This window comes from Olea europaea, chromosome 13, assembly GCF_002742605.1.
Source record: "Olea europaea var. sylvestris chromosome 13, O_europaea_v1, whole genome shotgun sequence".
In the NCBI taxonomy this organism is placed as follows: domain Eukaryota; kingdom Viridiplantae; phylum Streptophyta; class Magnoliopsida; order Lamiales; family Oleaceae; genus Olea; species Olea europaea.
The window spans coordinates 15612255-15624813 of NC_036249.1; the positions used below are offsets into that span (position 1 = coordinate 15612255).

Below are 12559 nucleotides of genomic sequence, written 5' to 3' on the forward strand. Positions count from 1 at the left end.
GTGATGAAATTGATTTTTTCCCTCTTTTGGATCGATTAACGACTTTTGTCCTCCAGTTGCGATCAAGATGAAAGTATAGGACTATGAGTGCCAAAATGAAAGATTTGGGCAGAGTCTATTAATAATTTAAAAGATTTAGGATCGAAGCTGCAATTCTCCAGTAATTTACAGGAGGGTAATTGTATCATTTCAGGTGGAGTGGCGATAGCATTTATAGTTCAAAAATAATTTGAATATATTATAAGAAAGAGCTTGGGGAAGTTACGGAGAATCATACGAAGCGATTGGACCGATCTTATTGCTGTTCCTTTGCTCTTTCTCTCTCTAAATTTAACAAACAGTTTTGTATGTTTCTTAACCTCCACTCCAAAATCGTGGTAAGTTATATTTCTTTGAATATATGTAGATCTGTGTGAATCTATGTAGTTATTTGAATTATGGGGTTATTATCTGGGATTTTGCATTTTTGTGTATTTTTATTGCCCGCTTCTCTGGTAGTTTTAGATCTTTTAATTGATAAATAAATCTTGATTTCTGGTTCGTCGTTGTTGTTGTTGTTTTTTTTTTTTTTTTAATAAATGACGGTGATGATAACGTGTTCGACCTTTTTTTTTTTTTTTATTTTTTTTTTGAATTCCAGGTGGATTTTGTTGTGAGAATTATAGCGAGTGGCCTGACTGGATAACTGTTTATTTAGTGAATTATTATTTGATTAATTGATGGGAAAAGGAGGGCAAAATTATGGTAAGAGTGAGAATTTGGGTGCTAAATCGGAGTCGAAAGGAGAAAATTACGCTCCATGGTCGAAAGATTTGGGAGAGTGCGAGGAAAAATATCAAGTAAGACTAGATCGCGGGTTGTCCAGTGCTGATGTTGAGGAAAGGAGATTAAGCTATGGGTTTAATGAGTTGGAGAAACACGAGGGGACATCATTTGAATTCCAGGTGGATTTTGTTGTGAGAATTATAGCGAGTGGCCTGACTGGATAACTGTTTATTTAGTGAATTATTATTTGATTAATTGATGGGAAAAGGAGGGCAAAATTATGGTAAGAGTGAGAATTTGGGTGCTAAATCGGAGTCGAAAGGAGAAAATTACGCTCCATGGTCGAAAGATTTGGGAGAGTGCGAGGAAAAATATCAAGTAAGACTAGATCGCGGGTTGTCCAGTGCTGATGTTGAGGAAAGGAGATTAAGCTATGGGTTTAATGAGTTGGAGAAACACGAGGGGACATCAATTTTTAGATTAGTTCTGGATCAGTTCAATGATACGTTAGTCAGAATTTTACTTGTTGCTGCTGTGATATCCTTTGTGTTGGCATGGTATGACGGAGAGGAAGGTGGGGAGATGGAGATAACAGCTTTCGTGGAACCTCTAGTGATATTCTTGATATTAATTGTGAATGCCATTGTTGGGGTTTGGCAAGAGAACAATGCTGAGAAAGCACTAGAGGCATTGAAGGAAATCCAATCGGAGCATGCAAATGTTCTTCGTGAGGGGAGAAAGATTTCTATTCCAGCAAAGGAACTTGTTCCAGGGGACATTGTGGAGTTGAGAGTTGGAGATAAGGTTCCGGCTGATATGAGGGTTATGAGATTGATCAGCTCGACTCTTCGAGTTGAACAGGGGTCCTTGACTGGAGAGAGCGAGGCGGTTAGTAAGACCACTAAGGCTGTCTCAGAGGATGTTGATATTCAGGGGAAGAAGTGTATGGTGTTTGCTGGGACAACAATAGTGAATGGGAATTGCATTTGTCTGGTTGCGCAGACAGGGATGAATACTGAAATTGGGAATGTGCATTCTCAGATTCATGAGGCATCGCAAAGCGAGGAAGATACGCCATTGAAGAAGAAATTAAATGAGTTTGGAGAGGCTTTAACTGCTATAATCGGTGTAATCTGTGCTTTGGTTTGGCTGATTAATGTGAAATATTTCCTTTCTTGGGAGTTCGTTGATGGCTGGCCGAGGAATTTTAAGTTCTCATTTGAGAAGTGCACTTACTACTTTGAGATTGCCGTAGCATTGGCAGTTGCTGCAATTCCTGAAGGTCTACCTGCAGTTATTACAACTTGCTTGGCCCTTGGAACCCGGAAGATGGCTGCTAAGAATGCACTTGTTCGAAAGTTGCCAAGTGTTGAAACTCTTGGTTGCACGACTGTGATTTGTTCAGATAAGACTGGTACTTTGACTACCAACCAGATGGCAGTGGCTAAGCTAGTTGCCATGGGTTCCAAGGCAAATGCACTTCGATCATTCGATGTGGAAGGGACCACTTATAATCCTTTAGATGGGAATATACAAAACTGGCCAGTGGGTGATCTAGATCTTAATCTTCAAATGATTGCTAAGATTGCTGCTGTGTGCAATGATGCGGATGTGGAAAAATCTGAGCATCACCATGTTGCCAATGGAATGCCCACTGAGGCGGCATTAAAGGTACAGAGTATAAATGTGTTTGTTTTGCACTCTGCACATGATTTAGTGAGCGTCTTTCCAAGTAAAACTACACTATGCAGATTTCCGTTCCTTCTTATGTTCATTAAGGAACTATACATGTTTCTCAAATTGGAAAATTTCTCATGTCTGATGAATGAAATTAGACTCCAAACTTTAAGGGTTTAGGATGATATGGTTAGTTTTATTGCTGGTTCTGGGCAGAGGTTAGTGCTTTTGCGTGGTCATTTCCTTTCCAGTCACTTGTTTTTGTACCTCTTACATAATTTGCTCACAGATAGTAGGGGTTTGTTGCCTGTATAAACATTTCTTGCGTGCTTTTTGCTGCTAGGAGTCGGTAAATAATATTTGAATGAAAAATAGATTCTTGACATGATTGTTTAATGTACAGGTTCTGGTTGAGAAAATGGGCCTTCCAAGTGGATTACCTTCAGGTGCCTCCTCAGGTTATGATGGTGTATTGAGTAAGTTTCTGTACCCTATTGAATTTTTTTATACAATTCATGCAAGTTAATATGCTGATGTGTGCATGTATTATTTGGATGCATCCAAGAATGCTCCCACTTGTGGAATAGAATTGAACAGCGGATTGCGACCCTTGAGTTTGATCGAGAGAGAAAATCCATGGGAGTCATTGCGCGTTCCAGCTCAGGGAAAAGGTCCTTGCTTGTGAAGGTGAAATCTGTGTTTCCTTTATTCTTCTTTTATACAGTCACCTGACTGTTTCTCTAATTAGCTCTGTGAAGGAAAAAGATTATCGAGTCATGGCTTTCATTGAGCGATGTTTTGAGATGCTTCAATTAAACTTCTTCATTACACTGACCAAACGATTAAACAATTTTTATTATCCAATTTTGCACTAGTTTAAGCCCCAGTTATCTGTATTATTTGCGTGTGTATTCTGAATTTGCTGTATCTTCAAAATCTCTTCAATTATTATAACCTCTAAAGATTTCGGCAAATTATATACTACATTTTGGCAGGGTGCAGTAGAGAATTTATTGGAAAGAAGCTCTTTTGTGCAACTGCTTGATGGCTCTATTGTAGAGTTAGATCAGAAGTTGAAGGAAACTATTTTGGGAAGCCTCTGTGAAATGTCAAGTAGTGCATTACGAGTTTTGGGTTTTGCATACAAGGAGGAGCTCACGGATTTCGATACATATAATGGCAATGAAGACCATCCAGCTCATGAGCGTTTGCTCAATCCTGCAGATTATTCTTCAATTGAGAGCAATCTAATTTTTGCTGGCTTGGCTGGTTTGAGAGTGAGTTTTAATTTTTAAGCTTGGTTCTTTAAGTACATCTTTTCTTTAGAGTCCCTAATATTATATACAATTTCTTGTTATTAGCAAGATAATAACAAAATTGCTTTTTTTATGTTAATTTTTCAAAAGGATCCTCCTCGCAAAGAGGTCCCTCAAGCAATCGAGGATTGCAAAACAGCTGGCATTCGTGTTATGGTAATTACAGGAGATAACAAAAATACAGCTGAAGCTATTTGTCGTGAAATAGGTGTTTTTGGGCGCCATGAGGACATCAGTTCAAGAAGCTTGACAGGAAAGGAATTTATGAACCTTCTTGGCCATGAGAAAGCAACACATCTCAAACAAGGTGGAGGGCTTCTTTTTTCTCGGGCTGAACCAAGGCATAAACAAGAGATAGTGAGGTTGCTTAAGGAATCGGGTGAAGTAGTAGCAATGACTGGGGATGGAGTGAACGACGCACCCGCCTTGAAATTGGCCGATATTGGGATTGCAATGGGTATTGCTGGAACTGAGGTAAGTGCAATACAAATTATAATCCTCAATTAACCAAATTATGCATTAAGAGTGGGCAGTCCATTGCTATCTTGGAACACTTATCTTAATGTGAGTGGAGAGGGATATGGTGAACTCGTGTTGCATGTGCACTTCTTATTTCGCCCTTGTTTGGTAGGGATTAAAATCCTAACTTTAATTTAAATCAACAATTAATTTTAACTACATATTTCATGAGATCCAAAACTTTTCAACCGCGCATTTCATCGACTTATCTCAAAATCTAATTAAACAGGGGCGTCAATTTAACTGCATGAATTTGTTCATTCACCATGTTGCTTGTGTACTTATTTCAATTGGACAGCATGGATTTGTTCATTCACTGAGTACAGTGACCTGACAGATAATTTATATTGATCACATTTTAACCTTCCAGGTTGCAAAGGAGGCTTCTGACATGGTTCTAGCAGATGATAATTTCAGTACAATAGTTTCTGCAGTTGGTGAAGGCAGATCCATTTACAATAACATGAAGGCCTTCATCAGGTTATCATATACTCTGCCTTTAATTTATTTCTTCTTCACCAAATTATAATATTGGGTGCTAGTATATTATGTGCAGGTTCTCTTATCTGCCTTTTCTCACTAGATGTGTAATCTGAACGTGAGATTATCGAGGCTATGAACAATAGTTAGATCTATTCCCAGATCTATGTTCAGGAAAAAATAAAGCTAATAAGTGAGTTGCAGGCAGAGTGCTGGTGAAATGTGTTTTTGGTCTTTAACTTGCTTTTAGAAATTGAGAAAGATGCTGCATTTTTTTATTGATGTGGGTGATTTCTGTGTTCACAATTAATTAATAAATAGTTTCCATGCTGGCAGCAATGAATTTTAAAGTAGCAGATCCTTCACCAATGAAAATAACATGGCAGACGTGCTAGGATTCAAATGATTGAAGGGAATACAGACTTACAAATTGATGGTCAAACCAAAGTTACGAAACTGACCCGAGTAATTGGTATTAGTTGTATATCTACGGCCAGTTATGAGACGTTAACATATTTCATACCTTAAATGGAGAAAATATTTGACTAACTGGCCCCAAGATGCGAAAACCACAAGGAAGTTCAAATCATTTTCAGTGACTTGTCATATGCTGGGCTTGTTTTTTTTTTTTTTTTTGAAGACCTGAATAGCTGTCTTATGTATGAGTTGCTACGTTTTATTATGGCATAATGGCATTGCCCGTACTATAATTCTGGTATAGCCTTCAGAAATTATGAGTGGCAACTAATTTAGGAGGCATGTGAGCGCACAGCGAAGGATCTCAGCTTGATTGCGCAATTGATTGGAAGCATATGTATACATTCAGAATTAATAGCTTAAATGAAAGCTGAAAAGTTAAGCACACATGCAAAACTACTAATAACCTACAACCTTGTAGCTTCCTGTGTCCAGGTCTTGTTGGTATGACCTGCACACATTTATCTTGATGTTTTCTTCCTAAAAAGTCCCCAGATTTAAGGACTGAAGTAGAACTTGATTTGTACAAGAGAATGTGAACAAATACTAGGCTACATGGGTGCACCTCCACTGTGTATTCTGATATTTCAAACCTGCAACTGAAGGATGCCATATTAGGTTTAAATTGTAGTTTAACTGCCAATAATCTGTCCAATCGAGGAAGAATGTTTTCAGAATTTCAGCATATTATGGATGATGTGTTTGGGATTATGCAAAAAGTTACACTTGTGACCAAGACTTAAAAGTTCTCTCTTTTTTACAGATACATGATTTCTTCAAACATCGGTGAGGTTGCTTCAATATTCCTTACAGCTGCTTTAGGTATCCCAGAGGGTCTGATCCCAGTTCAGCTTCTGTGGGTTAACCTGGTTACCGATGGGCCGCCAGCTACCGCTCTGGGATTCAATCCACCAGAAAAGGATATAATGAAGAAACCGCCACGAAGAAGCGATGACTCATTGATCAGTGCGTGGATTCTCTTCCGATATCTGGTATTTTTGTTCCTATCACCTCTCCTCTGAATCGAAACTCCTATGCATGTTTGGCTGAGCTTAAAGAAATTTCCTGTAAGTTAAAAGTAAAAAGAAAAAAAAGGGGTAAATTTCAAAACAAATAATTAATTTTGTTGGTTAAAGTTAGAATAAATTACTTGACACTTTATTGTTGTCATAACAAGCCTGTTTGAGCTCTATTCTTCAAAAAATTCATTTTCGCAGACTGAATTCAGCTGCACATCCTCGCATTTTTGTTCCTATCACCTCTCCTCTGAATCGAAACTCCTATGCATGTTTGGCTGAGCTTAAAGAAATTTCCTGTAAGTTAAAAGTAAAAAGAAAAAAAAGGGGTAAATTTCAAAACAAATAATTAATTTTGTTGGTTAAAGTTAGAATAAATTACTTGACACTTTATTGTTGTCATAACAAGCCTGTTTGAGCTCTATTCTTCAAAAAATTCATTTTCGCAGACTGAATTCAGCTGCACATCCTCGCAATAGTGAACTCAATTTTTTTCCTACTTTTTAACCACCTCACATTCCTGAGAAGGTCACTATTACAAAATCTTTTCTTCCGAAAAATGGGGCTCAAACAAACCCCAAGTTACCTTTTCACTTGTTATAAGAAAAAGCACTACATCCAAATATATTTAGAAACAAAATTCCCTTAAAAACATAGGTTTTAATTTACTTTTAAGCTTATCCAAATATGGATATGTATTTAATCTTTAATGTTTTAAATGTTTATGCAGGTGATTGGATCTTATGTTGGTATAGCGACTGTGGGAATATTCATTATCTGGTACACTCATGCTTCGTTCTTTGGCATTGACCTCAGTGGAGATGGTCACAGCCTTGTCACATATTCCCAGCTTGCCAACTGGGGTCAATGTCACACCTGGACAAACTTCTCCGTTTCACCTTTCACAGCTGGAGCACAAGTTTTCACATTCGACGCAAACCCATGCGACTACTTCCAAACCGGCAAAATCAAGGCCATGACTTTATCGCTCTCCGTATTGGTTGCCATCGAGATGTTTAATTCCTTAAATGCCCTTTCTGAGGATGGAAGCCTCTTATCGATGCCTCCTTGGGTTAACCCATGGCTCCTTTTGGCTATGTCCGTCTCATTTGGCTTACACTTCTTGATTCTATATGTGCCTTTCCTTGCTAAAATATTTGGCATTGTACCCCTAAGCCTGAACGAGTGGGGATTGGTACTGATGGTTTCATTGCCAGTCATTTTAATCGATGAGCTTCTCAAATTTGTGGGACGGCGTGCAAGTGGCGCTGGAAAGTCAAATGCAAGGAGATATTCAAAGCACAAGTCTGAGTGAAAATAAAGATGGATGGATACATTATTCATAAAACCTTGTTAAGGGCTGAATTTTTGAAACCCCATTTCCAAACTCAGAGCTCTTGGGGCATGTTTGGTAAGTTTAATTAGACAGTATTGATTAGACATTTGCAACACCTTAACGGTAGAATTGACTAGGACTTATTTTGTTTAACCCGTTGATTAAATCCCTTTACAATTGGGAGGAATGGAATCCTTCTACATTAATATTGATTTTGCAAAATGTTTGATATGGTGAATTGGACTGGATAATACTTTCATACTAGTGTCTACCTGAATGTATTAGCAGCTGTGACATGATTGAAAAATGTGTTTTTGGCGATTGAAATTTGTGCATCACGACCTTAATAATTGATAAAATTGCTAAACTTGTTAGATTTCATTTTGAGAAATTCACTTGCTAATGCAGCAAGTATCATTGATATGCTAAACTTGGTAGATTTCATCTGCTGTCATTGAACTATAAGGGAAAATTACGTTAAATTTTAATTTATCTTAAATTGGGTCACTGAATTTCTTTTCAGATTTCATATATGTTAAATTCCATTGCCTATTGTCTTTCAAATAAATAGAAATTGCTTAGTAAGCAGTCATATCATTACTGATCTTTCACGTAATTGTAAAATGATAACCTAAAAAACAATAGGAGTGAGAGGATGGTTATGGCAATGTCTTTTGATTAGAATGTTAACATGGGATTTTTTTAAAAATTTTATAATAATATAAAAATGTGACATTATAGTGAATTCATATTTTTATTAATTTAGATAGATTAGAAGATGGCAGGAGATAGGGTGGTGACTTTAAAACTGATTAGAGCTCAATAGCAGAATGACATTAAAGCTTAGCGATCCAATTGAAATTTTGCTAATAGTCGAGTTAGCACGTATACAAGCATGATTGGCTACATTTGGTTTGTTTTCAAGTTCAGGTGAATAGTAACATAATTCAAGCCACAATGTCTTTATGACAAATTTCGTGTACAAACATTGTTACAAATTGTATTTTGTAAAATAAGTTTCCTTTTTTTTTTTTTTTTTTTTTTAAAGTTTTCGTTGACTTTTTTGTGTCTTTTTCTTTTTAGTTTCTTTTCTTTTCTTATCTATTCTTTTCTTTTGTCCTTTTTCATCTTTTATTTTCTAATTGTCCCTTTATTTTGATCCCTTGTTTTGGTTGATTATTGTTATTATTATTTTTGAAGTATGTTTGTTTTAACAAAATTGAAACTAACATTATTTATGTTTTTTTTAATTTTTTCAGTGATTCAACCTTTGAAGCAAGTCAATGATTTTGAGGTTCGAGATTTTCTTCGTGTAGAGATTAAAATTTCATACCACAATTATTTTATGAATTCAAAAAATATTTGCTTACGAATAAATTCAGAATTGCAAAACTTGCGTGCACATTAGGGACCAAGGACTGCCACTTTTTACCATCCAAGGAATTTTGTGTTGAGGACCAAGGATCGATTCATTCGACCGTCCAAGGCATTTTGTGTTGAGAACCAAGGACTAACTCTTTCGTCCGTCCAAGGCATTTGTGTTGAAGACTAAGGATCGATTCCTTTGGAGTTACTTTGTGTTGAGGACCAATGATTTAATCTTCGACTGTCCAAGACACTTTGTGTAGAGGATCAATGACTGGCTCATTTGACTGTCCAAGGCACTTTGTGTTGAGGACCAAAGACTGATTCCTTTGTCCATCCAAGGCATTTGTGTTGAGGACTAAGGATCGATTCCTTCGATCGTTCAAAGCACTTTGTGTTAGGGATCTGGGACTGGTTTCGTTGACCGTCCAAGGCATTTGGTGTTGAGAATCAATGATCGATTCCTTCGACAGTTCAAAACACTTTGTGTTGATGATCAAGAAAGGATCGATTACTTCGATTGCCCAAGGCACTTTATGTTGAGGACCATGGACCGAGTCCTTCGACTGTCTAAAGCACTTTGTGTTGGGAACCAAGGACTGACTCCTTTGACCGTCTAAGAAATTTTGTGTTGAAGACCAAGGACCGACTCCTTCGACCGTCCAAGATACTTTGTGTTGGGGACCAGGGACCAACTCCTTTAACCGTTCGAGATATTTTGTGCCGAGAACTAAAAATTGACTCCTTCGATCATCCAATGCTTCGACCGTTCACGAAATTTTGTGTAGGGGACCAGAGACCGACTCCAAGGTACTTTGTGTGAAGGTCATTTACATATTTGGGATGTTCATAATTTTAGACAATAAAATAATTTAAAAGATTTACTGTCCATCAATTTTAATTTTTCATTTTGTTTCCTAATATTTTCTATAAGAATGGCTCGAACAAGATTTAATTATAGTGTGTATTCTGATATACACAAAATCGTTGAGTTTAAAAATCAAGGTAAAAGTTACCTTTGTTTCAAAGACACTGATGTGAAATAGCATGCCCTAGGGCTGTAAGCAATAATGGCAAAATCGAAAAATCGAACCGAAATCGCAGTTTAGAAACCGTCGTTTTAGTGCCACGCGGACCCGATCAACGAAATGGTTTTGAACCAAACCGAACTGGTCAAAATGGTTTGATTTATGTTTGAAAATTTTAATTTCGATTTAAAACCAAACCGGACCGACGAAAAAATGTATAAAAATTAAAAAATAAATATTTTTTTTGAAATTTTAACACTTTAAGTGGGTTGTAAGCCCGTAAATAACACATAAAGTCATATATCCGACCCGACCCCTTAAAAAAAAGAAAAAGAAAAAGAAAAAGAAAAAACCCAAACAAGACTCACAAGTCACAATAACAAAACCCTAAAAGTCTAAAACGTAATTCCAAGTTTCCAAGTCTCTCGCTCTCTCTGACTCTCTCTCTCTCGCCGCCGTCTCTGAAGCTTCAAGTGTCGCCATCTCTCATCTAGTCGCCGACACCCAACACCCATATGAGATTTTATTATCGGTATGTTTCTATTTGATGATCATCTCTTATGTTTATTTAAATTGGAAAGTGCGGTGTTGACTGATTCAAAAATTGGAAAGTGCAAAGTATATTCACCAGGACTTGGAGGGAGTAATCAGCAAAGTAACTAACCCCGACTGACTAAAGGTATTTTTCATAAAAATTAAATTAGTAAAGAATTCTTGATTGATTATAATCATGCTTATTTCACATGGCAGTTTGGTGCGGTTGAATTTTAAATTGAATTTACTATTCAGTAGGAATGTGTCCAAGAAAGCAATTTTGCCTGGACCTTCATTGATTAATTTTCATCATTCTACATTTTCAAGTAGTTTTCACATGCAGAAGCTGTTTCATAAATTTGAGACCTTACGAGAAATTGTTATTCCCCACTTCATTTGGATGTTTCCGTAAGGATTGTTGAAATAGAATTGACAATAATCATTTTGTGGGGTTGGGGGGGGGGGTTAATCTTCCTTTGGAAGTCTTAATCTATAAAATCATCATGTTCTTCACTTTCATTTCATAGGGGGCCATGACAATGATATGCTGTTTTTGGAGCTCTAATGGCAAAATTCCATGTCCTAGAATTCATGACTATTGCCTCTAAACTAGTGTACTTTGTAATGAGCATAATAGTCGATTTGCTGAGGAGACTGAAGTACCGTAAACAGATCGATTGACACTAAGGAATAATTAGTTTCATAGCAAAATAATGGAGTGTTGCAGCAAACTTTTAAAAGAATTCTTGCTTTGTGTCACTCTTCTCGTTTATTCTATAATTATGTTTCTATCTTCTAATACTCATTATTATACATAATTATGTGTGCTTATGTAAAAAATATCCATATAGGGTTCCAGAGAAAAAGCAAAGGACTATGAGTTATTACACTAAATCTAAAAGTGATGTTTTAGAAGGCATTACTAGTTCTAGACAAGTTGTTAAGTTCACTCAAAAAGGGACTAGAAAAATGATTGCTAAGTACTTCTTATTGGCAGAGTTACCATTTAGACATGTGCAAGATGAAGGTTTTCGATTATATACAAAGTATTTTTTTCCAACATTTGAATTTCCTTCAAGAGTTACAGTGGCAAAAGATATATATCAATTGTTCCTTGATGAAAATATGAAACTGAAGAAAGAATTGAGTAGACATAGGGTTTGTTTAACTACTGATTGTTGGACATCCATCCAAAATATTAGTTACATGTGTTTGACTGCTCAGTGGGTTGATGAGGATTGGATCCTTCAAAAACGCATTATAAGCTTCATTCAAGTCCCCAGTCATAAGGGTAATATGGTGGCTAAGGAGTTAGTTTCTAGTCTTCATGATTGGGGAATTAAAAAGATTTTTTGTGTGATTGTCGATAACGCCTCATCTAATGATGTTACAATATCGAAATTGAAAGAGAGTTTTCAAGAGACTAAACATGGTCTAATTCTTGATGGAGAAATGCTTCATAAGAGGTGTTGTGCTCATATTCTCAATCTCATTGTTTGTGATGGTCTAAAAGAAATTAGTAGTTCTATTTTGTCAATTCGCAATGCTGTGAGGTTTACTAGGTCTTCCCCAACATGATTGAAAAGGTTCCAGGAAGAGTTGCAAGGAGGTTAACATCGATTCTCGAGCTTTGTTGTTTTTGGACGTGACTACTAGATGGAATTCTACATACTTGATGTTAGACACTGCAATGAAATTTAGAAAAGCATTTGGTGCTTTAGAAAGTGATGCGAGTTACACAAAGTACTTTGATGAAGAGAGAAGAGGTGATGAAAGAAGTGGTTCACCCACTCCATTCGATTGGGATCAAGTACAATTTTTTGTGAAGTTTCTTAAAACATTCTATGATATGACATTGAAAGTTAGTGGCCCTTTATATGTAACACCTAAAACTTTTTTCAAGAGCTTTGTGAAATTCATGGGGAGTTGAATGAATTAGCTAAAGATCCTAATAGTTTGATGGGAAAAATGGCTATTAGCATGCGAAGAAAACATGATAAGTATTGGGGCAATTATGAAAAGTTTAATGATTTGTTATTCATAGCA

At 36.5% G+C, this 12559-nt stretch overlaps 1 protein-coding gene across 2 annotated transcripts; it reads left to right on the forward strand.

Annotated features, from left to right (window-relative positions):
* The first annotated feature begins 232 nt into the window (after window positions 1–232).
* Window positions 233–7850, forward strand: LOC111407715 (calcium-transporting ATPase 4, endoplasmic reticulum-type-like). 2 transcript variants are annotated; one of them, XM_023037357.1, is made up of 10 exons: window positions 233–377; window positions 641–928; window positions 1233–2436; window positions 2846–2918; window positions 3008–3129; window positions 3438–3719; window positions 3849–4232; window positions 4648–4757; window positions 5998–6226; window positions 6981–7850. In XM_023037357.1, the coding sequence occupies exons 2-10, from the start codon at window positions 720–722 to the stop codon at window positions 7563–7565; spliced, it is 3198 nt and encodes a 1065-aa protein (XP_022893125.1). In that variant the 5' UTR covers window positions 233–377; window positions 641–719; the 3' UTR covers window positions 7566–7850. The 2 variants fall into 2 exon arrangements, with proteins under 2 accessions (XP_022893125.1, XP_022893126.1); XM_023037358.1 differs by lacking the exons at window positions 233–377; window positions 641–928 and having other exon boundaries at window positions 939–2436.
* Window positions 7851–12559: the final 4709 nt, after the last annotated feature.